Source organism: Natator depressus, chromosome 1, assembly GCF_965152275.1.
Source record: "Natator depressus isolate rNatDep1 chromosome 1, rNatDep2.hap1, whole genome shotgun sequence".
NCBI classification, from domain to species: domain Eukaryota; kingdom Metazoa; phylum Chordata; order Testudines; family Cheloniidae; genus Natator; species Natator depressus.
The window spans coordinates 135,403,079-135,430,711 of NC_134234.1; the positions used below are offsets into that span (position 1 = coordinate 135,403,079).

General features: G+C 41.7%; 1 protein-coding gene across 3 annotated transcripts in view; it reads right to left on the bottom strand.

The window, feature by feature from the left end:
- AP1S2 (adaptor related protein complex 1 subunit sigma 2) overlaps positions 1 to 15,646 on the bottom strand; it is a 36,721-nt gene extending 21,075 nt beyond the window's left edge. For 2 of the 3 annotated variants that reach the window (XM_074967357.1, XM_074967365.1), the window contains exons 1-4: positions 15,403 to 15,646; positions 13,835 to 14,013; positions 8,142 to 8,250; positions 7,187 to 7,324 (exon numbers count right to left, since the gene is read on the bottom strand). In XM_074967357.1, coding sequence (XP_074823458.1) covers positions 7,187 to 7,324; positions 8,142 to 8,250; positions 13,835 to 14,013 — 426 coding nt within the window. In that variant the 5' untranslated portion in view covers positions 15,403 to 15,646. The remainder of the gene's footprint in view (positions 1 to 7,186; positions 7,325 to 8,141; positions 8,251 to 13,834; positions 14,014 to 15,402) is intronic. The other variant, XM_074967374.1, reaches the window with a different exon arrangement.
- Positions 15,647 to 27,633: the final 11,987 nt, after the last annotated feature.

Below are 27,633 nucleotides of genomic sequence, written 5' to 3' on the forward strand. Positions count from 1 at the left end.
GCTTTGGTATGTCACCCATGTCTCAATCCCTGAAGAAGAGTGGGGATTACTACTGCATTGTAGACCGGGATCTTAGTTTCCAATAAAGACACAACGGAGCAACTTTCCAAAAGATACGCTGGCACAACGGATCCCATGTTCAATCTCCACATCAAGACTGGTGTCTAGGTGAGGTGGCTACCAACGTAAGGGAAATGCTCAACATTTTCCAGGGGTTCACCACCAATGACAATTTGTGGGTGAACAGGAGCAGCTTGTTCTGGGGCAGGATGGAGGAGCACCTTAGTCTTCCTAATGTTGAGGGAAAGTCCCAAGCTATGATAAGCGTGTGAGAAGAGATCTAGGGCGGACTGCAAGCCAGCCTCAATGTGCGTGAGGATAGCACAGTCATCAGCATACTGAAAGTCAGTAATAACAGTCCTGGTGACTAATTTTAGAATGAAGACCTCACAGATTGAAGAGCTGGCCATCCATGTGATATTCAATCCCAATTCCAGAAGAAATGCAGTCACAAAGAAGAATCAAGATTATGGCAAGAAAGATGGAAAAAAGGGTTGGGGCAATAACACAGCCCTGCTGTGGCTGGCTGGCTGGCACCTCTACTGTTGCTTAATATGCCTTAGCATCTCCTACAAGTACAGCTGATTGGAATGAGATGTGAAATAATTCCTGAAGACTACACCTCCAAAATGCAGAGCTTCACTCCCCTTCACCCTCCTGACATGTTGGGACACTGGTTCAGTATTACATTTAGGGGAAGACTGCTGTCTACTTAAATCAACACCACCACTTCCTACATCTCCCTGGGACTTTAATGTCTCCCAACCAATATATAGATTTCCATTGTTGCCCAATCTTCGGACACTTCATTAACTGAATGCCTCCCACTGACACACACAATATTGCTTTCCCACCAGGGTTCCTACAATATAGCTTAATTTATAAAATACAAATAAAATGTTCAGTGTAAAAAAATCCTTGCATGAAATAAAGCATATGTATAAGTTTCTAAAGGATTGAGGTCTAAAGGTATGATGGTGAGATGTGTCCCGTATACAACTCCCACTGATGTCAGTGGGAGTTATGTATGAAGAACACATTTCCCAATAATACTGTCATGATATGCAAGCTTGCATTAATTAGTCAAGACTCTGCTATTCTCATTAATTCTTTTGCTTTTGTGGAATATGAGCAATAGCAGAAGCACCAAATCTGACAACAGTCAGGACAACAGTATTTCATTGCTTTATACTTTAAGATTATATTCATAACTATAAAGGCTAGAAACATTTTTAAATGAAAGATCAGATTCTGCAGAAACTGAATGTGAAATCACCACATTCACACAGAAAGTGCTCCACTCACCAGTGGCTGAGTTTTTCAGCCTCTGTTTACTTGAATACAGTAGAACTATCTTAAGGAATCACTCAAGGGGGACAAACAAAAGCAGCTGCTTACAGAGGTGGTCTTCTAATAGAGATGGTGAAAAATTATGTTCCCACCCACTTGTAGAGATCCCTTATACAGGTTAAAATGTTCGGGGATTTTTATTTTTAAAAATTGCTATTGCTAGCATTATTTATATGCACAACGGTTATATACACTGGACCCTCGCTAGAACATGGGATTTGGGATCCATGTGCGGTACCGTGTTAATGCAAGGACCGCGTTACAGCGGGAACCACATTAAAATGAATTCCAATTAAAGTAATTAAATTTGGGATCTGTGGCCACAACCGCCTTATATGCGAATTCGCACTATATAGACGCACATTCTAGAGAGGGTCTGGTGTACTACTGAAGGCATATTACAGCCTTTAGAACCATACACAATCCTACAGTCTACATGTAGTTGCTCTTTCCAGTCGAGAAGTTCTTCCTCTGAAGAAAAATTCTCATGGCAATTCCAAAATAGCCTCCACTTCCATACACAAGTTGCTTATCTCAGTGGGGAAGTAGGTTTTTAATACCAAAAAAAAGTATACACCTTCAAAAAAGTAGATAGAGAAATAACAGATTGAAAATACACTTATTCTTCCTCATATACAAGGACAAGAGGTCACTAACTGAAATTAGGATGCAAGATATTTTTAAAAGATGAAACAAATACAGCTAATTGTTAATTTTCATGAAGCACATCCTTTAGTAGTATTTAGTAAAGGATTAGACAATTATATGAATAATATGGAAACAAAAAGTAAACAATTTTGATTTACCAACAGACCTTCTGGCCAAACTGTTGGAACTTCCAATGAAAACAAACACCAATATTTACAGTGAAATATCCAACCTGTTCTTCTGAAGACCCATGGAGGAATAAATAACCTCCAGTGATAATATGTGGGTTGAACAAGATTTGGGAAATTCCAGTGAAAGAAAAATTCACCTACAAAAAAAGATTACAAAACTATTTTGAAATGTGGTTACTAGAAAAATATTCACCAGCTGGCAAGCCTTTAACGGTTATGTTCGTTGTTTAGTAAACACTGATGGTAATGGTTTTGTTTAATGAGATTAATTCTTTACGTATTATTAAATAAATAAATATATATATATAATAGTATCTGTAACTTGTATTGGGACAAGTATGTAGGTTTGCACAGTGTTAGTTGGACAGTATCTCATACTAATGGCCACCATTGAATTATTGAATGACAATTCCTATATTCCTATGCGAAAAATGGATACTTTGTTATTGTTCTGTACTATACTCAGAGATACAAGGTAGGTGAGGCAATATCTTTTATTGGACCAACTTCTGTTGGTGGGAGACAAGCTTTCCAGCTTCACAGAGCTCTTCTTCAGGTCTGGAAAAGGTAACTAGAGTATCACAGCTAAATACAAGGTGGGACAGATTGTTAAGAATAAAGGGTTAACACATGTTGCAAGAAACTTCTTAAAATGAAATAGGCAACTAACCTTTTTCAAACCTGAAAGAGAGGTCTGTGCAGCTCTAAAGTTTGTCTCTTCCACCAACAGAAGTTGGTCCAATAAAAGATGTAAACTTACCAACTTTGTTTCTCAAATCCTAGGATCACCATGCTACAATATCAATGCAAACTATATTGTTTGTGTTATTTATTTGTTACGGTGTCAAGTATTAAAAACAATTAGCAGTTTTAACTGGAATTGTTAAAAATCATGAAATTGGCCACATGACCTTTACTCATCCACAAAAATATGATGCATAAGGAAAAGTAAAATTACTTTTCAGCTGTTCAATAGGAGATACATAAATGAGCACAAACGCAATAGCATTTTATGCTTAGGGAAGAAAAAAGTCACTACAGGCAAAGAGTTGAGCTATGATCTCAAAAGCAAAATGTCTTAACAAAGGTATGCCTCAGTAATGGTTTTGAGTTACTAAATAGACTGGTAACTGCAATAAAACAGGATTATCAAATAAGGCCCTGATTCAGCAAAGCACTTAAACACTTCCTTAACGTAAAGTGAACCACAACGCTTAAGTGCTCCGCTAAACCAGGATTTACTTAAGATTGTGCTTAAATGCTTTGCTGAATTGATGTTTACATCAGGAAACAACAAAAATAAAATATAAAATGAAAAAAGCAATATCCACACAGAAGAAAAAATTGCATACAGATATTAGAAATTGCTACAGTTCTTCTGGAATACTGTACTAATGTCAATGCCAACCTGAGAAAAGAAGAATAGAGGGAAGTGGCATGGAGAACTGGCTCTGTAAATATAATTACAATGCAACGTGGTTAATATCACATCAAGACCTGAAAAATTTTATTTCACAGCTCCATAATATGACAAAAAATGTATCCTTCTCAAATGGAAATGCATGTGCCCCCCTACACCTCCACACACAGAATGTCAAACTATTGTCAGGGTTGCAGCTCTTTTAAAGATGAGGGTGAGCTGTGTTTCATTGATAACTTTAGTGGACAGCACCAGATACAAAAACATTCAATGTGTTGTCAGTGGGAAGAGAGCTAAGAAGAACACTAAAGAAAAATGAGCATCAACTACACACGAAACCACAGCATGTAAGTCTCCAAAATCAGTATATTAGTGAGATGAGCGCTAACAGAAATGAGGACTGCTCTATTCTAGGAAATTACATCAGTATAACTACGTCGCTCTTGGGTGTGAAAAATCCACACTGCTGAGCAATGCACTTAAACCGACCTATCCCCCGGTGTATACAGCAATAGGTCGATGGAAGAATTCTCCCATCAACTTTGCTACTGCCTCTCAGGGAGGTGGAGTACCTACGCTGATGAGAGAAGCCCTTCTGTCTTCACTGAAGCACTACAGAGGCACAGTTGCAGTATTTTAAGTGTAGACAAGCCCTGAGTGTTTGTAAGTGACTATAACAGTACTGAAAGTTTAAGTGCATGATACTCTAAAAGGTGCTATACAGTATAAAGCATCTCCTGGAAAACTGCTGGGGGAATACAAATGGACAAGCCTATAAGGGGCCAATTCACTCTTCAAACAACTCTTGCCTGTACATGTTTTCCTTTTAATATTACTCACAACAGTCATTGCTTCCTCCCACTTAAGATCCGTAAAATGATGTTCCTTTGTGTGATAAACATTTCTGAACAGCTAGTCATCAAAATCCGTTAGAAACACTAACTAATGATACATATATAAAATTTATTACATTTAATGTATTAAAAATACAGTACTTAATTTTTTTTTAAATGACTGTCAAGTAACAATCCATTTAGGGCTCAAAGAAAATCTTTATCTTTGACTTATATTGTGCATATGAGGAGTGGATCTGGTGAGAAAAAAGCAGTGATGTTTGAAAAAACTTGGGATTGGTAGAACTGAAGAATGTATTCTATTCTTGTGGACTTTTTCTGAACTATTCAGAGAAACAGAAATTCACTGAAATAAAAAGATTCTCCAATGGTGACACATGAATTCAACATTTCAGTATTCTTCATTGTCAGACTCTGGACTCACTTTGCATCAACTAGCATGAAAGGAAAGATCCTATACTAAAATATATAATTTTGTGCTAAACCTCTTTAACATCCTGAAGTCCTTCAACTGAACTCCCACTGAAGTAAAAAAGCAGCCATATAAAGAGTGCCATTTTACATTTAATTGACATCATTAATCTATGAAACGGTGACAAAAATCTCAATTAAATTTCCACCACCACAATGTAAAATAAACTTCAAAAGCAGCAAGAACACACATTTTTGTTACTTATTGGTTACAATCAGGAAAATAGTTAACCCAGAGACCATAAAAGTAATCAGAAGGTGGGGGGGGGGGGGGAGAGGGGGTGGATGACTACTTTCAAAGAAGCGAAGTCCACATTTAAAAAGAAAATGGAGGGAAGGAGAAAATTTCCCATTGTAAAAAAATTTAAAAGGGAGGCTTTTTATTTTGCATTATTTATTTTTAGTGTCAAACTAATCTAGGGGTAGTAGAATGAAATTAAAAATAAAATTTAGGCAGAATATCAGGAATTATTTCTGACAGTAGGATACAATAAAACAGCCTCCCAAAGGAAGTCTCATTGCTTGTAATTTTTAAAACTAGACTGGACAAAATGCTGCAAGACATTGTAGGAAACAATCATGCATTTGCAGGGAGACCGATTATTTCCTAGATCACTTCCCGTTTGTAACTTCTGCAATTCTTTGATTCTAGGAAAGCAGATGCTTTAGATGAAAAACCCCATGGAACATTTTCTCTATGTCATAACAGATGGCATCAGTAGAGTACCAAACAGCTAAAATTTCAGCAGACCTGTAATATCCACCTCAATAAAGGAGTGACGAGAGGAAGGTTTCAGAGCATCCTTTGAAAGCAGGAATAATTACGCTTCCCAAACCAAAAAAGGATACATCACACAGAGGTGCTAATAAACTATCTACAAATATGAGTCTTAGCTGATATGTCATCCTCTTACTTTCACCTCAAGTAATAGGATTACAAAATGCAACTAAACTATGAGAGTGGAGAATAAAGGATGGGATGATTTTTCAATCCTATAATTTAGCAATAAGATGTTCATGGGGCAATATCAAAGATGGCAGAAGGAGAACCTCAGAACTATGGAATGCTCACATGACAGATCAACAGAAACAGATCTCTCACAAGACAAAATAATAACTCATTAAAATGTTCACAGGACAAAGCTCGAATACTATTTTGCATTTATATAGCTTCTTTTACCAGTGACCTCTAAACATTTTACAAGCCTTCAACTTTAACATGCATGTGAGATGGGCAAGTTGTACATCCCTGTCACCAACTGGTGCACAGAGAAGTTAAGTGACTTTCCCAAGGTCTTACTAGGTGTCATTGGCAGGGTCTGAACTGCCAGTTCAATGTTCTAACCTTGAGACCACAGTTAGTAAATAATAAAATACAAAGGGGCTGTTAGAGACAAGAGGGTTTTTTTAAATTTACTTTATTACTAGGGATTTTGCAGTACAATTTTTAAAAATTGCTTTCCAAATTCTGGAAGATCTGAGTTCATACTTTAACATTTCTCCGAAGTCAGAAATGAACAGTGGAAATATTTTTATTTCAATAACTGAATAACAGGTGAAGTTTTGAATGCCTTTTCTACTTCATTCTATATATTTCTATGACTACTGACGAACTATTATTCTAACTTTATAATGCATTTCTATTTTAAAATAAATTAACTACATTAAGACATAATGCCTTTAGAATAGTTAATATTAACTATACCTGAAAGAGGCTCAAAGAAGAGAGTCTAGCTTCTGGATTTGAGCAATGAAACAGTAAAGAAGCACACATGCATCAGGTATGACAAAAAACTAGTGATAATTATCAAGATGATTAAAGTGCAACAAAGATAAATCTAAGGAAGAGAGATTAAAAAGAGCAACATCTATAAATATTAGGTATATGCATGAAAAAAGCAGCTTGCAATTCTAGCAAAACATACAACACAGAGAATCTCTAAATAAATCTGAAGCTTTAAAAAGAAGCTTTACATATGTGTGTACTGAATACAAGGTGAAAAGAATAAACAAGCTGAAAGATAATACTGTGATAGTACATATACTACACAAACAGAAAAACTAACAGGAGATTACATGCTAAGCATGCTAAAAAGCGCTTTCTATCATGTTAGAAAAGTGAGAGCCTTCATTAGACATTAGCCAGAGCACAGCAGGCTGGTGCTTAGGCAGGAGAAGTACCATTTGCTTACCTCCTGTAACAGATCTGCCTGCTCAATGGCTTTAAGAACGTTTTTCTTGGAGGTCTCCTGAACTTCCCCTCCCAACAGGAACTCATCCAGAATAAAATAAGCCTTTTCAAAATTGAAGATGATATCAAGTTCACACACCTGAAAAGCACAAAAAGTGTTGTGATGGGGGGGGTAGCACTGCCTTATTAAAGTTGCCTGACACTTCCTATTATTAGATTCTTCTTTCACTTGCTCACAACTTTGCCAAACTAACTGTTTGGGCTGAAAATTTCGATTTCAGGCATTTTCCTAAGGCTGAATTTTTTGTGGAGAATTTCAGCCAAAATGGTTATGCCACTTCTGAGAGTGAGGCTAGTGAGAAATACATCTTGCCCATGTTAAAAAATTCTGGTGACCATTTCTCTGACAAGCTCTGGTCCCCCCAAGCTTTGGAGCAGGGACTTGAAATTTGGCAGGAGGGAGGCCTGCGTGTCAGGGATGAGCCTTTCACTGTCCCCATGAGACTACACCCAAACTGCGATTTGGCCCAAGCACCTGAAAAACCACAGTTCGCATCTGCTAGTAGAGAATTGCTTGAATTTCATAGCTAACTATGGTTCTTTCTGCACTGAGTATGCTCTAGCCTGCGGCTGCAGAGTGCTGCACAGAACTCTTCCTGAAATTGCAGCTGAAGGAAAGCAGATTGGGGATGGAGCCTGGGGGGAGAGGAACAGGACACACAACCACCTCCTCACTTGACAAGGGTGTTGTGAAGATAGGTTAGTTACCAGGTTGGTTTGGCAGAACAAGTGATGTAAGATTTACCATATATATCAGATATCCACGTCCAGCAGCAAACATATCACTTTTAAAAATACTTTTTGTCCACTAAGCAAGATGATGATGCACTTACTATATTAAAAACACAATGGAATTTTGTAAAAAACTGACACCAAAATCAGAGTCACTAACTTACACTGCCAAAATACTTGTCAAGTAGTTCCACATAACGATGAATTATTTCCAGGGTTATCAGTTCGTTGTCCTGATCTTCAATAGCACAGCAGAAATAAAGGCTTGCATATCTACAACAACAAAATTATCTTTATGTTATTATAAAAACACCAGCCCCCATGTCACTTAAATTTGTGCTCCTGAAAGGTGAGATTCTTCTCAGTCCTGGAAACTAAGATCTGTGTATCCTCAGAAGTAACAGATTAGAAGCAGCAGCACTGCAAGCTTTCCCACATAATATGACCACTGTTCCTTAAAAAGAACTGGGAGGGACCACCTCCCTGGATCAAATAATGTTTCAATTTCTATGGCCTTTTTAACCATTGACTTCTCTCACGTCAAACTGAACTTGTTAGAAAATTTAAAATGCTTTTTCAATTTTTTTTTTTTTTTTTACACCTTTTTTGTCAAACCCGATTTAACAGAAATAAAAACAGTAACTCCACAGGATTTTTTAATGCACTACAAAACCAATTATGTCTTTTATACACAGTTATTGGGTAAATCACTTTCTACTGGCTTAGTTTTTAAAATAGATAAGATTTGAAAATCTAAATTAGAACTAAAACATTAAATAAAACATTATGAAAACATCAGTCTGGAAAGAAAAATATCTGTATTTTTTAGCACAACAGTTTGAAGCTTACTCTAAATTACTAGCACTCAAAGCAAATCTGTCTGAATACTTCTATTCTGTTACTCAAGGCACATGACTTTCTCCACATTCATTTTAACGTCAGCTGATTATTGCTATGTTCAGCTAAATTGTTTCCCTTCCAATGCTTAAGGATAATTTGAACCTCATGACAATAGCAGACCTTTATTTCAAGTTAAATTAGTAATAAGCTCTTAAAAGGACTGGCCTTAAACATGATTAAACAAGCAATTTGACCGGTTTCAGACAAAACAGCTTTTGTGTCACTTTAAAAAAAAAAATGAACTCCCACTCCATAACACTTGGTCACAATACAGTGTTCACAACTAAATACAGATTTGAAAACTACACCCAACCCTTTCAGACAGGGCTTTGGAGCTGTGCTCTGGCTCCGCTCCAGCTAAAAACCTGCAGCTCCACTGCTCCGGAGCTGCTCCATGCTCCAGCTCCAGGCTCCGCTCCAAAGCCCTGCTTTCAGAGTCCTTTTTAATACATCAAATTACTTTTCAACAATACAAAAGAGGATATCACCTGGAACTTTCTTCTTAGAAGACTGTTTGTCCTTCATAACCATATTTAAAGACAAATTTAAGGATGGAAACCCTGTCTATGTAGTATTTTCAACTAAGTTAAAGCAAGTGTTAACTAGAATGCATTTTCAAGTTCCACAGCATACAGTTTGAAGGGGGAAATTTAAATATCTGTAAGTACAAAAGCTTCTAAGTTGCAACCCCCAACACAAATTGGAGGCAAAGGTACCTATAATGATATGCTGGCAGGGAAGAGAGCATTGTCCATCAAAACATTCAGCAATAATCAAATAATCGAAACAGGAGCTAGTAGCCTGATCTCTTGAAGAAACTCACTCCCATAACCAGGCTATGAACACCAAGCACCTACACCAGATACAACCAGAATTGCAAGGGCCACATCTATAATCTTCTGAAGAAGTAAATAAAGGCACATGCCCTCATCAGGCCCCAATGCTTGAAGGCAGCCATACTGGTTCTCCTAGCTTGGACCTCAAAATATTCAAAACAAGCCCTGAGACGGGCAAGCTAAATCTCTTGTCAAGTCTAGAGTGGGCCCTCTGGAGATGAGAATGTGCAAGAGTTTATTTCTGTGTTTTTTCTCATGGACACACATGAAAATATATATTTTCCCTCTTAGAACACTTCATTAAGAGGATGTCTTGCCAATACTAACCATGATGAAGGGCTACCGGCTTGGTCAAAGCATTTCAACTTTTTTGATTTGCGTACATTGAATATTTCAGGTGATGTATATATGGCACAAGCTGTAACAGGGGCGGGCAAACTTTTGGGCCTGAGGGCCACATCAGGTTTCCAAAATTGTATGGAGAGCCGGTTAGGGGAGGCTGTGCCTCCCCAAACAGACAGGCGTAACCCGGCCCCCACCTCTTATCCAACCCCCCACACTTCTCACGCCCCGACGGCTTCCCTGGGACTCCTGCCCCATCCAACCCTCCTGTTCCCTGTCCCCTGACAGCCCCCCCGGGACTCCTGCCCCATCCACCACCCCTTGCTCCCTGTCCCCTAACCACTCCCGGACCTCCCACCCCTGACTGTCCCCTGCCACCCTATCCAACCCCCCCTGCTCCCTGCCCCCTTACCATGCTGCCTGGAGCACCGGTGGCTGGCAGCGCTGCCACCACCGCGCCACCCAGAGCACCAGGTCAGGCTGCAGCTCTGCAACTGTGCTGCCTGGCTGCCAGGAGCAGTGCGCCAGCGGCGCGCTGAAGCTGTGGGGGAGGGAGAACAGCAGAGGAGGGGCCGGGGACTAGCCTCCCGGGCCAGGAGCTCAGGGGGCGGGGAAGAAGGTCCCGTGGGCTAAATGTGGCCCGCGGGCCGTAGTTTGCCCACCTCTGAGCTATAAGCATACCAAATTTGTATTTGAGTTTGTACTGATCTCACAACAAAGGGATGTTGATGAGGCCCTTGGACTTCTTTTTTTAGAGCATCAATGATCACTTCAAGTGTGAAATTTCCTAGAAAATTCTCTGTAAGAGTGGATAAAAACTGACTTTAAAAAGTCAATTTTTTCATTTAAAACTAATCTTATTTGAAATTATGACAACCCATGTTAAGGTTAAACTTACTTTAACCTATTAAAATCACTTATATCAAATAAAAAAATTAAAACAGTGTATGTTTACTGCCAAAGTTTTAAAGAAAGTCAAACCACTGAATTGGTATATGTCGTTGGGTACACACCTGGAACCAGGTTTTGTTGAAATAGTAAATCAGCTTTTGACAGCAGTAGCCTCTTCTGCAGATGCAGAGAGAATAATTTCTTCATTTCAGGTTATTTAACTAGTTTAAGTTCAATGACTAGTTAATTCAAAGTTAAAAAGCATTCGAAAGTTGAAAAGTAGTAAAGCTTGTTTTTTTTTCCAATCTATGAATAAAAACTAAATGCAAGAGGATGAGATCTGCTAGTTCTAAAATCCTGAAGGACACCAGAAACAACTAGTTCAATTCACTAACTGCAAGTAACACTTTGTTTAATAAATCAGTTAGTTTTAAGCGGGTTTTGATTTTTTTTTTTTTTGTGTATCCAACATATTTAAGGTAGCTTTAGTTTACTAATTAAAAACTTTAAAATTTTGTTTGCATTTTAATTGCATTTGAGTTCCTATCCAAAGAGCTCAAAACAAACCACAAGTAAAAAAATTAATCTTGCAAGTAAGAAATGCATTATTCACCATTTACTAACATAATACAAAATGAAAAAATTAAGCATCTGAATAAATGTAAAGTAAGCTATATAACTGCTTAAATAAATGTGTATAGATATAGCGTTTCCTCCTAAGTTTGCAAAAAGCAGCACCAAATTTAGTGTAAAGGTTGTATTTAGTTGCAAATTAACACGTTTTAAGTATTATCAATCAGTAAAACCACCTCTCTTTAGGAGTACAAAGGCAAAACAATTAAAATTGATTGCTTAAAATTTGCTTTGATTTAAATAAACCTACTACCTTGCTCTGTAATATCTGAAATTCTAACAATTAGGTAGTTCTAGAAGAAATAAGGATTAAGCATGCATTTCAGCAATTTAGATTATGAAATAAGAAAAACATGAACTAGCAACATGAAACTAAAAAATGTTAAATGTTTTGTGTTTTTTAACAAGTCATGGTTTTTACCCAATGTGAGTCAAACTGTCCCCAAACTATGGGATAGAAGAAAGCAGACCTTGGTAGAGGATTGGCTCAGGATTCTCTGTAGAGTCCTCAACCTTGCAACCAAAATGGAGCACCTCTTGCTAAGGAGGATTGTGACCCCTGCCAAGGTTTGTCATTGTCTGGTTCTCTTTTGGCTACCTGCCCAGGACAAAGACTACCGGAATGCCCTGAATATGAAGGATTGTTTCCTCTGAAGGCTGCACTTGGACTCTTGGGCCACTAGAGCCTGCTCCTATTGCTTCTGGGTTTCATCATTATCTTTGGAAGAATGCACTTTCTCCAAGCCCAAAGGCACTTATACCTATCAGACTAAGTGGTTTTTATTTATCATTACTTAAATCCAGTCCTCTCGGTGGTGTTCCCTCAGCTGTGTGACGACCATAACTACCCAAACTTGAAGAAAAACAAGGAAATAAAACAAAGGAAAAATTAAATTACTTTCCCTGACATCAACTAACTTGCAATTTTTTTTAATAAGTTCCTCAACTTGACCACAGCAGTTGGTGGAGAGAGTGAAACAAGTGATTACAGTGGATGTTGCATGCCTTTGGTCAGTAGGTTATAGGACTCAAAGGACGCATGCGTACCCCCTCATCAAGTACTGCCTACAAAGGTTTCATGGCCAAGTAGCGAGGCATGAGAGGTATAGACCCATGTATATATATGCTTCAGGTTATATCCTCTTTCATACTGAGGCCCTGATCCTGCAAACATAAGCATACCTTAACTCACATGATTAGACTGACATTAATCAATGGCAGTACTGATATGAATAAAGTTATTTACACTCTTAAGCATAGGCATTATCATGGCCTAAGTGTCTAATTCTTTCTTGAATCCAGTTATACTATTTGACACAATGCCTCAACATTATTAAAGTTACCTACATAACAATTTCAGTTCCAGTTTTGGGGTGGAGGAAACTATCTTCTCACCAATGGAAAGAAGGCGAGAACAGTAGAGCAAGATATTTTATTTACAATCCAAGAGAGAATTACAGGAAATGCTAAAAAATATAAACCTCTGAAAGTGCCCCGATTCCCTACTTAAATATTAAAAATGAAAGGATGGAACTCCTTTTATAAAATTAGCTTTTAGTAGGATTCATTTATTTCCTTCATCTCACTGGAATGTCAATTACAGTAATTTGTGGAGAAAAGCAATTTCACAGCTGTTTTGTATTACATGTAAAAGGTCAGCAGAATGAAAAGATTCCAGCTGCACAACTTTAGCATTTTGCAAGTAAACAGGTACAAAGGGAGATTTCTGACTAAGAAAATTAGACAGTACTTTCACCCATAGAAAACTGATCTTGATTTCTCAAAGTAAAAAAATACTGTTTTGTACTGACAGCAAAAATCTTTTCTTATTCATATATCTGGTGCCTGAGACCAAATTATATTTGTAACCAATTTATAGTTACCCTCTGCTTGAGGTAAACATGTTTATAGAATTTAGTCATTCTAAATAGCCCTAGAATCATACATTGTTTTTCATATTTGTATTCATCCTTTTACTTAGACAGCTGAACACAGAACCGGAAAGAATCACTTTTTCTTAAGTTTAAGAAAATCTAATCTCTGTTCTTCAGCACATTTCTAAACGCATGAGTGGCTCTTTACATATAAATGCTTCCTACTAGGTTATCAAACTAGATTTAAGAAAAAAAAGCTCAAAACCAGCCTGTTTTCATCATCAGTAAGGGAGAAAACATTTCACATTCATCATTTTCTTTGCTATTCATTACATTTTTTTTTGATGTCTAGTAATTACAAGCTTAGTGAGGCAGAACCACCTTTTGTAGACAATCTTCAGGTCTCTCCACTCCAGGAAGCTGCACATTTTCGGTTTACGAGCCAGCACTGTCTGAACAAGTTCCCTTGTGATTTTCTTCTTCTCTTTGTCAGACAACGGGACATACCACTTCTGAAGTCTCAGCTTCCCCTGACGACTAAAAAGCAACATAAACTGCATCTGTTGAATTAACAAATAAAACTGTAATGACTCTGTCCTTCAACTGTATCAAATGCAAACATTTTAAAATTAGTTTTGTTTTATTAGTTGAAATATGTTTTAAAGTAGGAAAAGAAATTACAAGTGTCAATGACAGCCATTCAAAAGCTAGTATACTCTACAAGATACTTTTAAAGGTGTAACCACTTTAAAGGTGTAAGGCATGTTCTACACTAGAAAAAAATGAAGCACTGCTGATAACAGATGTCCACAACGAGTTAAACAGAGGACTGCACAAGATTAATGTGTAGACAAAGAAACAGTGTTCGGGAACTTCAGAAACAGAGGTTACCACCACCAGATGCTGAACGCATTAGTCCAAGCTTGCAGATAAACCATGTTCAGCGCTAGTACACTCGCACCTTTTGCTGATATTCCTTGTCCTCAACATAGCTGTTCCACTGTCGACAAATTAAGAAACTGCACCCTCATCTCCTTAATGTCAAAACCCATGATTTCTGATACCAAATTCACTGCCAACTGGATTATAGATATTGCTTTAAGAATACTTTTTTCACCAATGTTAATTTATTCCAGAGTACGTCAAAGCACTTTAAAGACGCTGATCAAGTTTCCTAACTCCCTGGGAGGTGGCAAGCCTTTTCCCCGTTTCACAGATGGGGAAAAGGGAACAAAGACGAAGAGGTTGGCCAAGGGGCTGCTGTCCCTCCCCCAGGGATAGTACGACTGTGTCTGAGGAAGCACTTGTTTTAAGCACGGTTTCCTGCACACTTGGGGGGGGAGGGGGGCCTCAAATGCCCACTGAGCGGGAAGAGCAAGCGGGAGCACCAGCGACGCCCAATTTGCCTTTCAGGCGGGTCTGCCGCGCGAAGGGTCCCCCCCGCCCCGCCGCGGGTCGGCCTCTCCCCACGCAGGGCTCCGGCAGCCGGCCGCCTCGCTAGCGCGCCCCACGAGCGGCGGCAGGGAAACCACCCCGAGGCCGGGCAGCGCCAGCCGCGGAGCCGCCCGGGGGCAGGGCTGGCATCCCAGCCCGGAGCCGGGCACAGAGGGGCCCGCGGCAGGCGAGTCCGGCCCCCGGGGGCAGAGCAGCAGTTTAACCGTCGCGCACACCCGGGGGGGGGGGTGAGGAAGGGGACGGTGCGCACGGCGCAGTCCCGGGTGTCCCCCGCCCCGGGGTCCCGTTAAGTCACGGCGGCCACACGCGCTAAGCAGGCGGGCGGGGTCGGAGCGGGGCAGGGCTGGGCTGGGCTGGGCTCCGCGCCCCCCCCCCCAGTTTGCGCAACGGAGGGAGCGGCGCGGAGCCCCGGTATCGGCCGGGGCGAGAGGGTCTGTGCCCCGGAGACTCTCCCCGCGCACCCCCCTCCTCCGGCCGGACCGGGAGCCGCTTACCGTGCCCGCAGGAGGAGGCGGCGGCAGCAGCTGGGGGGGAGCCGCCGGGAGGCTCCGGCTCGAGCTCTTGGCACGCGCGCAGCTGGGCGAGAAACAAGCGCCCCAGGGCCCGAGCCGGGAGGGAGGAGCCGGGCGCGGCGAGCGGCTCCAAGAGGGAGGGGCAGGAGCGAGAGGAGGCGCCGCTTTTCTTCCAACAAAACTTTATTAGCTCGGCGAACACAGGAGCCGCAGGGGCTGCGCGCACCCGGCGGGGGGCGGCACGGTTGGAGCTGTCAATCAGCGAGCCGGGCATATAGGCAGCTCGGGAGGTAGCCTCGCAGTAGCCAATCAGCGAGCCAGGCACCCTGGCCAAGGGGGGGGGGAATGAAAGGAGCCAATCAGCACGACAGAACCACAATAGGGGAGAAGTAGGGATTACGGCAGCCAACGAGAAAATCAAACACACACCGCGTTTTTTTTTACAGTAGCCAATCACCGAGGGAGACACAGATCGGAAAATGGCCTCAGTCAATCAGCAGCCTGGAGATAAACCCCTCTAATCCACCCACAAAGCCGGAAGTGACTGAGAGCGGGAGGTGCTCATTACGCATGCGCCCGCGGTAGCGTTCCCTAGTCTAATCTATACACATACGTCCCATGGGTGTTCCCTAAAGCTCGGGCACGCACAGCGGGGGGAGGGTCGGCCAGGCCTCCGAGGGGGACCAGGGTCAACGGCCGTTGGGCAGGAAGTGAGGCACGTGCTTCCTCTGCCCCAGGCCAGGGGCTTTTCCGCGGCCGTATCCGGGTGGCGAAGGGCAGTCGGTGGTTCCCACTGGTTTCCCCCCCGGGGGGCGGGCGCAGTTACTGAAGAGGGGATATGGTTATTCGCACCCTCGCAGTACAAGGTTTAGTTGTAGAGAACAAAGACTTCCTTGCTGAGCAGGCTTGAGTGTGACGCCTTGCACTTTTCATTAACGTGCACGCACTAGTGTCAGTGCCACATTAAAGTTTGCGAGATCATCTACTCGTACAGTCAGAAATTCCCAAGAGTTACAGTTGTCCCTGCAACTCTATACCATCCATGCTATGCATCTTGTATATTTTATAGTGCAAGTGCCTCCATTTCAGTCTCCTTCCTGAGTCACAGCACGCCCTTCTCCTTTGTATCCCTCCCTAAAATGCACTTTCCCCATGTGTTTTATTCCTAGTTTTTTCCCTCCAGAAATATTAACTAAATTCCTTGAAATGAATTTTCTTGAATATAATGTATTCCACTGAAATCCATTGGGTACTGTTGTTTTTTTAACAAATGCATAGCTACACTGAGTCTACAAAACTGGAAATACATTGTGTCCATGTACAAAACTGCTGAATTTAGACATGCATAATTTTAAACTTACTCAACAAATTTTCTTAAAAGTCACCTTCTTTCTGAGTGTCAATGAGCTTCACAAAGTAATCCCAACGTCCTCTGGTCAGAGGTTTGAATTACGTCAGAGTGCAAAATTTCTTGATTAGTGTATATGGAAGAAGTGTTTTTTCCACATTCACATAGCTCAAACAGCAAATTATTTTTCTCACCCGCCTTTTTATGCATCTTTGGACTGAGAGCCTACATGGAAAATTTCAGTATAGAAAGAATGTGAGTAAGCAAAAATTCGGAATGATAAAACAGAGGATGGAATTAGTCTTAAACTATAGTCTATAGTCAATGTTACATGCACCTGCTGCCCTTCTAAAGCAACTTCTATCCAAGGTACTCAAAGTGCTTTAAGAAACAACTTAAATTTTAACACTCCAATGGTGTTAATAATTATTTTCCCCCAATATTAGTGATGGAGAAAGTCAGCCACACAAAGCTGTGAATAATTTGGCCAACAGTAAATCATTAGCAGAACTAGGGATTAGAATCCAATTTTGTGCTTTGACCACTACACATCGCTCACTCCCTTATCAATAGCTTCAATCACTTTGGAAAGTGTCCATTTTTATATAGCTTTTTACTATTAATATACTTTATTTTAATAAATTATATGCTTTTGGAGAGAAAACAGTTGTAGCAGCAGAACTGTTACTGAAAACAGTATTTTAAAATGTTTCCTGCCATTTCATAAGATGTTTTAATCAAAAGTACTTGAGGAAAATTGCAAATATATTACTTTTTCCTTGTATAGCCCAGGTGGCAATTGTAAGACTAGAACCTAATGTAAGGAGGGGGAGGAATGTGTGGAACTAAACTGAATGGAAAAGTTGATTACAAGCTTGAAGACTAAACAGAAGAAGAGAGAGGTCAACATTCACAAAGGGACCTAAACGTTGCAATGGCCAGCATCACAGTGTCTAACTTTTAGGTGCCTAGAAAATCATTGAAGCAACAGTGGGATCCACAAAGCCTGACTGAGGCACCTAGACTCCCTATACAATGAATGGGGAGAGATAGGCACCCAAATGCAATCTACAGAAGCAAGTGTAACAGATGGTCAGTGGTGGGCAGGGTCGAACCAGGGACTTCTGGAGCTTAGTGCATGAGCCTCTACTGCATGAGCTAAAAGCCAACTGACAGTTAGCTAAGGCTGTAGAGCAGACTCATTTTCTCTCTCTCTCTAAGTGGTCTCGGTGCCACTAGATGGGACAGAACACCACATCCAGAAGGTGTGTGGGTTACACGACCAAGCTAGACAAGGAGCTGCCTATGCTTACCAGTGGGAGATACTGAAGAGAGCAGTGTGTCCTAAACCTTCTAAGGAGTTTGGTGCCAAAATCCAGGCTGCAGGGAGGCCCCTATCTCTGCAAAAAGAAAAGGAGTACTTGTGGCACCTTAGAGACTAACCAATTTATTTGAGCATAAGCTTTTCTGAGCTACAGCTCACTTCATCGGATGCATAAAGTGGAAAGTACAGTGAGGAGATTTTATATACACACAGACCATGAAGAAATACACATTGTAAGGAGAGTGATCACTTAAGATGAGCTATTACCAGCAGGAGAGTGGGGTGGGGGGAGAAAAAACCTTTTGAAATGATAATCAAGGTGGGCCATTTCCAGCACATTTCCAGGAATTGACAAGAACGTCTGAGGAACAGTGGGGGGGGGGGGAGGAATAAACAAGGGGAAATAGTTTTACTTAGTATAATGACTCAACCACTACCAGTCTCTATTCAAGCCTAAGTTAATTGTATCCAATTTGCAAATTAATTCCAATTCAGCAGTCTCTCGTTGGAGTCTGTTTTCGAAGTTTTTTTGTTGAAGGATAGTCACTTTGAGATCAGAAATCGAGTGACCAGAGAGATTGAAGTGTTCTCCGACTGGTTCACCTGCACATCTACCAATGTGATATATGCCATCATGTGCCAGCAATGCCCCTCTGCCATGTACATTGGGCAAACTGGAGAGTCTCTACGTAAAAGAATAAATGGACACAAATCAGATGTCAAGAATTATTACATTCATAAACCAGTCGGAGAACACTTCAAACTCCACCCCCCACTGTTCCTCAGACGTTCTTGTTTACTCCTGGAAATGTGCTGGAAATGGCCCACCTTGATTATCACTTCAAAAGGTTTTCTCTCCCCCCACCCCACTCTCCTGCTGGTAATAGCTCATCTTAAATGATCACTCTCCTTACAATGTGTATTTTTTCATGGTCTGTGTGTATATACAATCTCCTCACTGTACTTTCCACTTTATGCATCTGATGAAGTGAGCTGTAGCTCAGAAAAGCTTATGCTCAAATAAATTGGTTAGTCTCTAAGGTGCCACAAGTACTCCTTTTCTTTTTGCGAATACAGAGTAACATGGCTGCTACTCTGAAACCTATCTCTGTTTGCAATCTAGAGCTAGGAACCCCTCTCCTGGAGTCAGGCAGTTTAGGTACCTAAATTGTTTCTAGTGAGAATGAGTGAGGCACCTGCTCATTCCACACAAAATGGTCAAAAGAGGAAGTGGTGACCTTATAACTTTTAGCCTATTGATTAAAACACTCCCCTGAGAGGTGGGAGACCCAGGTTCAATTCCCCCTTCCGCTTGATGGAGGCACGTGCTCAAACCATTAAGTTATGGGCTATGCTGATGTGGGATTTATTGAATCTTACCTGCTGAAGCTGTTTCACAGTCAGCTTGCATAAATAATGAAGGCGTCATTGCAGCAGGGGGACTGGACTCTGTGTCACCCACCTCCCGAGTTGGTGCTTTAACCACCAGCTATGCAGGCATTCTCAACTCTGGCCCTATGACTCTGAATTGGTATTCAAAGTGGAACAGCTTCAACAGGAGAGATTGAGGGAGTCCTGTGATGCTGGTAGACCAGGTGCCAGCTCATGCCAAGGTCCCTAAGCCTCATTGAACACTGACAAATGCATAGCTGAAAACCATCCTGGCTCACCTGTGTGTTAGCATTGTTAAAATAGATGTTAAGTTGATAAGAATGTATTTAGTGTGATAAGAATGTATTTAGACTTGATGAAATGCTTGTAGGATGCTGCATGTACTGATCTTACTTATAACATCTGTAGTGTGTAGTAGGAAGTTATATTGAGTGTTTGCATTGTAAAGCTCTCTAATTGTGTAACTCACCAAACAGGAAAGAAGCATTAATGAATGTGAAGTGGTTTCACAAGAAGGCCTTTTGAAACCAAATGAGCCATTTTGAAATATCAAAGGACAAAGAATTTGTTGGTTGCCCTTCCCCTCCCCCACCCATATCCCCACCCCAGCACAACCCAACCCAGCCCAGCCCTCACCCTATACCCTATATCCATGAAGAGGAAAAAGGCACTAACACTTGTCCCATCAATTTGAACTCTGGGGAAAAGGAATAAAAATCACTAACCAGAAAGCACTTTATCACTGTGCTGCTTGGAATTTAGAACATAAGCAAGAGAGCCCCAAATTTACTCCCTGGGGGAATTCTGCACAATTGCGCAGGCATAGGATTCAGATCCTCCGCAGATTTTTTTTCTCTGCAGAAAATACCTTTTGCTTGAGAGGCAGTACAGTTATGCCTTTTGCCCACCAGGGTTGCTGTGGTGCCAGAACAGAGGGTAACCGACTCAGCCAGCCACAGAGAGGGAGGAGGAGAGGCTGTGTGCCTCATGGTGCCCTGCCCATGGGACCAGGTAAGGAGGCATGGGATATGGGGGGACAGACGGCAGTGCACATAGGGCTGCTGGGGCAGTCACATAAACTGGGGTTCAGAAGGGCTAGTGGAGGGGACAGACTGGGGCAGGGGCTGAATGGGAGTCGGGATGCAGGGCAACATGGGGATGGGTAAGGGGTGGCTGAGTAGGGGTGCAGGGACACATGGGGAAAGGGGGGAGGGGATGGGTGAGTGGGGACATAGGGACACATGGGGATGAGGGAGGAGGGGTGGCTGAGTGGGGCTGCAGGGACACATGGGGATGGGGGGATTGTGGGAGGGCACTGACACATGGGGAATGGGGCAGATGTGCCTGACTGTATGGGAGAGGCTAAGGGTCAGCCAGGGTCTGCATGCGGGAGGATCCTCAAATCCCTAAAAGTCCTTCCCCCCCCCAAAAAAGCCCATGTTCCATACTTCTCCCACCCACACCCAACAACCCTCCAGGTTCATTCCCAGGACCCTTCCCAGAAATTTCTTCCCTCTTTCTCAGCTCCTCTGATACCCCTGACTTCCCCAAGCCTTTGCACTGCTTCTGAGGGATGCAGGAAATAATTTCTGTATTGTAGTTTAAATGAATTATTACTCAAAGTTCTGTATTAATATACCTAGTAAGGAATCTATTTGTCAAAAAAAATTTCCTGAATCTTTTTTGTTGTCTGTATTGTTACAGACATACTTGCTGACAAATATTTTGAAATAAATTATCAAAATAATTGAAACTGGTGTGATTATATTGTGTTATTTTGACAAATAAAATATGCAGAATTTTAAAACATAGTGTGCAGAATTTTCAATTTTTTGGCACAGAATTCCTCCAGGAGTACAAGTTGCTTTTTGGGTTAGCCTTCAAGTACATATAGAACTTGCATATTTAGCAGCTACTATTACCTTTTGGAATCTAAGACTTAGGGCAGGTCTAACTAACATCGCTCAGGGATGTGAAAAAGACACCCCCTTGAGCGACGCAAGTTACAGTGACCTAAATGCGGTCAACACCGGCACTATGTCAGCAGACGATGCTCTCCTGCCGACATAGCTTCCACGTCTCATGGAGGTGGAGTAATTATGCTGATGAAGAGCGCGCTCCCATTGACATAGAGTGTCTTCACCAGACAGGCGACAGCGGCACAGCTGCACCTATGTAGCCCTTCTAGTGTAGACCTGGCCTAAGTCATTTGTGTGTGTATGTTTACCTGCTTTAACCTCGTAAATAACTCTAATTTCTTTTTCCTAGTTAATAAATCTTTAGCTAGTTTATTACAGGGTTGGCCAAAGTGTTGTCTTTGGAGAGAGATCTAGGGTATAATTGATCTGGGGTAAGTGACTGGTCGTAACCTGAATATTGTTGTGATTTTGGTTTAAGGGACTATCTATCATAAAGACACGTTTGCTTGGGTGGCAAGATATAGAGCAGAGTACCCAGGGGGACTATCTGTGACTCCATGGTAAGGCCGTTTCAGTGCTTTAGGAGTTCACACTTGTTCCTGGGTTGGTGAAATCTAATTATAGAACACACAGCCAGTTTGGGGTTCGTGCCCTGGTTTGTAACAGTCTGCCCTGAGGTTGGCAACCACATTGGTGAACCACAGACTGGACCCTGGGTCACCCACTGCCTCAGTGGGTGCTCTAACCACCGGTTATACAGTCATTCTCACTCCCTGGCCCAGTGAGTCATTATTCAAAGTGGAACAACTTTAACAGGAGAGAGCCCCATGTCAGAATATCCGATAGCTAGGGTCCTATCAAATTCACAGCCATGAAAAACATCATGGACCATGAAATCTAGTCTCCCACTGCAAAATCTGGTCTTTTGTGTGTTTTTACCCTATACTATACAGATTTCACAGGGGAAACCAACATTTCTCAAATTAGGGCTCCTGACCCAAAAGGGAGTTGCAGGGAAGGTCACAAGGTGATTTGGGGGGGGGATGTCACAGTATTGCCACCCTTACTTCTGCGCTGACTTCAGAGCTTGGCGGCCAGAGAGTGGCGGCTGTTGGCCAGGGGCCCAGCTCTGAAGGCAGCGCCCCACCAGCAGCAGCGCAGAAGTCAGAGTGGCAATACCGTAGCAGGCCATCCTTTCTTCTGCACTGCTGCCTTCACAGCTGGGTGGCCGGTCAGTGATGGCATCTGGCTGAGGGCCCTGCTCTGCAGGTAGTAGCACAGAAGTAAGGGTGGAAATCCTTCTGCGCTGCTGGTGGTGGTTCTGCCTTCAGAGCTGGGTTCCCATCCAGCAGCCACCACTCAGCTCTGAAGGCAGTGCTGTGCAGAAGTAAGGGTAGCAGTACTGCAAGTCTTCCTACAATAACCTTGAAACCCGCCCACAACTCCTTTTTTGGTCAGGATCCCTACAATTACAACACCATGAAATTTCACATTTAAATAGTTGAAATCATGAAATTAACTATTTTTAAAATCCTATGACCGTGAAATTGACCAAAATGGACGGTAAATTAGTGCAGCCTTGTGAGAACTACCTGTTCAAATCCTTGCTCTCCTGCAAGCAGAAGGGGGAATTGAACCTGGATCTCCCACATCCCAGGTGATGCACTAACCATTGGGCTAAAAGTTATAGTGTTACCTCCTGCTCTCCCCCCACAGATTACTTTTTGAACAAAGTTTGATCCCTTAGCATGCTCTGAGCATGATTATCAGATCAGACAAATAGGCACCCCTCCGCCTATCTTCCCCTGGTTTGTGGATCATGCTGGGACTTAGGCAGCAGATGGGTATGCAGAGGACTAAAGCGAAGCAGCAGTGCACATGCCAGGAGGCAGAAACATAGGTACTTGGGAAACTTTTACCTGGAAAATTTAGGCACCAAAAGAGTCTAGACAACAACAGGGTTAGGCAGCAGCCTAACAGGATTATGTTGATTGCAATAGACTCTGGCATGACTCCTGGGACTCCTGGTGCTTAAATCTGGGGCTGAATTGATGAAGTAACTTTGTGGATTTAGGCCAGAGACACTATCTAAGGCACATGTCTCCAAAATATGTAAATGTTTATTTTGCGTTCATCAAGTCCTCATATGAACTTGTCTTTCCACGAGTCCAGGATTTATTTATTGCTGATGAGTAAAAGAAAGAGAGAAGTTATATACCGATTTGTTAAATCACGTTCTCACGTTTGGAGTTATAATAAGTCACGCAGATGGCACAGCAATGACAGCTTGTTGTTATCTTGTTCTTTGGTTCTTCGCCCCCCCCCCCCCTTGGGGCGGTTGTGGGTGGATTCTGGTGTGCCCTTAGGGTTATCGGGCTATCTCACCCAGAGCATTCTTCGGCCAAACAGTCCTGGATAGTTGTTTTTCTTATTCTAGGGCTGGCACCTCAACCTTTTATTACCCATCCAAATATACATCCACAATCACACCCTATTTCACTTAACTGTATTTTCTATCACATCTACATTTTATTATCTATTCATCCTTTATCATGACCATTCTAAAATCATTGGGGCATGACAGACTTCAATAAGCCCATTCATACCACTTGTTACATATGAAAAGGAAACAAGCAAGATAAGAATGCAAGAGTGGGGTTAACAAATCTTATTCCTGAGTCCCGGAAAACAGAGTTGTAAAACAGCTGTCCTTAATGGTTATCTTATCACTTTAGAACAGACTTTTTGTCAGGGGATGTTGTTCTACAATTAACATAGACCTTGTAAACTGACAGGCATGTTTCAATTAGCACAAACTCAGCAGGCTGAGACACATATTTCTTTCTAATGGTCAGGCCAAATCCGGGGTTTGTTCTGGAATCATTCTTTCTTACATTTTCCCATAACAGAAGTGTATTAATTATCACTTTAATCCAACAAGTACATCCTTTTGCCAGTACAGGATTATTCCCTACAATACATTTTATAATATTTTGGCCATTCTAGTTTTAGAAGTCCCGCAGAATAGGGTTCCATCCCTCTCTTTGGGAGACTGTTCCAGTCTAATACATCTCACTGTTCAGGAAAATGTCCTGATATTGAGCCTAAATTGTCTCTTTCCTAAATTAAATCCCATTACTCCTTTTACTGTCCTATGCACTACATAATTCTTTTCCATCCTTGGCATATATATCCTTCAAATATTTGTATTTTCTCCTTAGTCATTGCTTAAGCAAGCAATACAGTTTTCTCAGTTTTGATCTTTCCTCATAAATCATCAATCCAACTCCTTGGTCAATTTTGTTGCTTTTCTTCCAGTGTGTTAGCATCTTCTGGTAATACAGAACGCAGAAAGCAAACACAGTATTCCAGTATCACACCAGAGCCATATAAAGAAGATCTATTATCTCTCTGCTCAGCGACATATCTATGTGTGCAGACCAAGGTCCTGGTCCTACAAACACTTAGGCACAAGCTTTATCTCAAGCACTTTAGTAGTTCATTGAGTATTAGTCACATGCTTCAAATTATGTACACATTTCAGTGTTATCAAGATCAGGCCCCAAAATTTCATTGACTTTTTTAGCTCTCATATCATACTCCAAATTAATGTCACATTTGCTGTCCAGTCTGTCCATGATCTCTTTCAATGGTACTACCGCTGCTGTTTCTCACCCAGTGGATATCTGTTTGGATTATTTTCCTTTGACTATATTAGCTTGCATTTTTCAAGATGAATTTTTTTTTTCTATTTCCTGTCCTTACTTCTCTTCTCTTTAGGTCTCATTGTATTATTTCTCTATCTTGATTATGTTTGCAAATCCTCCCAATTTATATCACCTGCAAGATTACATAATGAGATGCTAACACCAACTTCTACTGAATAATAAAGATATTAATTAAGATCAGGCCTAATACTGATCCCTGCAATAACCAGCTAATCACTATTTCCATAACTCAGTAATTATTTTTCATAATTACTTATATAGCAGTGTGCTGGGACTTTTATAGACTTAAAGCCCAGGTCCTGCCCCCAAAAGCTCACAATCTAATTTTAGACATGGCACAATGAGTCTTCCTTTCACTTTGCTCATTTATCATTACCCTTTGTTTACCATCTCTTAGAGTATGTCTGCAGTGCAGCTGGGAGTGTGCTGGGTAGACAGATATGCTAGCTCCGCTCAAGCTAACACGCTAAAAATAGCAGCATAGCAGGGGTAGCAGAGGCAGCATCTTGGGGTTAGTCACTTGAGTACGTACCCAGGGTGTCTGGGTGGATTTGTACTCAGGTAGCTAGCCCGAGCTGCCACCCACCTGGCTATATACCTCTTAGACCCCTAACAGTGCTCGCGCATGTCTGTCTGTGTGTGCTGGGAGACACACTGCCTGCTGCAGTGTAGACATACTCATAGACAACTTTAACAAGATGGATTTTTAAAAATGAGTTCAGAACCTCTCGTATTTTGAAGACATTAGTTTTATCCCTCTCTTTTATTAATGGGCCTGTTTTCTCCATAGTATTTATTTTTGTAACCCTGATATACTTGCAAAGTCCCTTTTCCCCTTGTAAAACACAAAGCAAGCCTTCAGGGTACATTCTTCTGGTTGAAGGTTGCAGACTACTGGGCAGGAACTAAAAAGAGTATATATGTAGTCACAAGAGTTGGCAACACTTATGGCCCCCTCCAACGAAGCTAGTAAGGACTAAGCAGGCTGCGTCTTCCAGCTCCATAAAACAATAATGGCCACACTTTTCTAAACAATCCAAAATGTACAATCAACAAAAATCATTGACTCTCTCCTTCTCGTTTTGTATTATTATATAACATTTGCATCTGGTACAATAAGTGTATATGGTCCTTCACACGGAGAAGTACGACAGCTGGGGTCCCAGGGCCAGGAGATTTTGCTGTCTAGATTTCATCCAGCATGATGTGATGCAGGGAAAGAAGACAACAGGCCATGGAGAGGGAGGAAGGAGGCTTGCCCAAATTAAAGATGAAGTTGCTTGTTTTGCAAGGTATGCTTTATGTTAATTTTTTTAATTACAGTAGTTAAAATTTATTAGATTGGACTGGGAATGTGGGTGTTGTATAAAAATTAATAAGGAAAACTACCAACATCCTGGTATCTGGCAATTTATTGCTGTTGCAATGCCAAGTCTGAGGTCCCTAATAGCATTTTGTTGTGTTTTGTTATTGGGAACATGAATGATTGGTAAACTAAGAGACTTTTATAACCTGAGTTGCTCATTAATTCCAAATAAACGATTGCTTATTAAATTTTAATAGCTTTATTGCAGAAAAACAACAACAACCCAGCACTTAGAAGAGTAATGGTTCTCTTCCCTCCTCCTTCAGCACAGAATGCTCACAGCCTTGGGACTAGCCATAGACAGAGAGTATTCTGAGAAACCCTCTGACCATTATTGCTGTCCACTTGGTATAAAAAAACGAATCCATCAAACTTCAGCTAGTTCCTCCCTCTCTGGAAGTAAGGTAAAGTACTTCCTGCAGGGCAGGACCTTAGAACAGCCTAAGGGCTGTAGGTCAGGAACAAGGAGCATACCTGAGCCACGTGGGGAAGTTTGTGTATTGCTCTGGCTCCATTGTTCTAGCTCTGGACAGCATCAACATTTCTTCAATTCCTACCAAACTGATTATTTAAAAAGTCCTTATCAAATACATATTTGGGGCTACATGGTGCATATTCACCACTGTAGTGACTAGCACCATGCAGGTGCTCCTCCTGTGAAACAGAAGGAAGTAGCGTAACCCATGGTACTACCCATTTTATATCATGCCCCTTACATGCCATGTGCTTCAGGTTTGTTCAAGATAGCTATTATTAGGCAGTGTAGCTAGAGGACTATACTGGAACTCAGATCTGCTGTCTGTTTTCTTGCTGAATGACCTTGGGCAAATCACTTCACGTCTCTGTACCTTTGTTTCACCCTTTATCTGATTTCTCTATTTAGACTGTAAGCTTTTCAGGGCAGGGACCATCTCTCTGTTTGTTTTTGCATTGTGCCTTGTACAAGGATCGGCAACCTTTGGCCCGTGGCCCACCAGGGTTGGCCCCCTGGCAGGCCGGGCTGGTTTGTTTACCTGCCGCATCCACAGGTTTGTCCGATCGCAGCTCCCACTGGCCGCGGTTTGCCACTCTGAGCCAATGGGGGCTGCGGGAAGTGGCATGGGCCGAGGGATGTGCTGGCCACCGCTTCCCGCAGC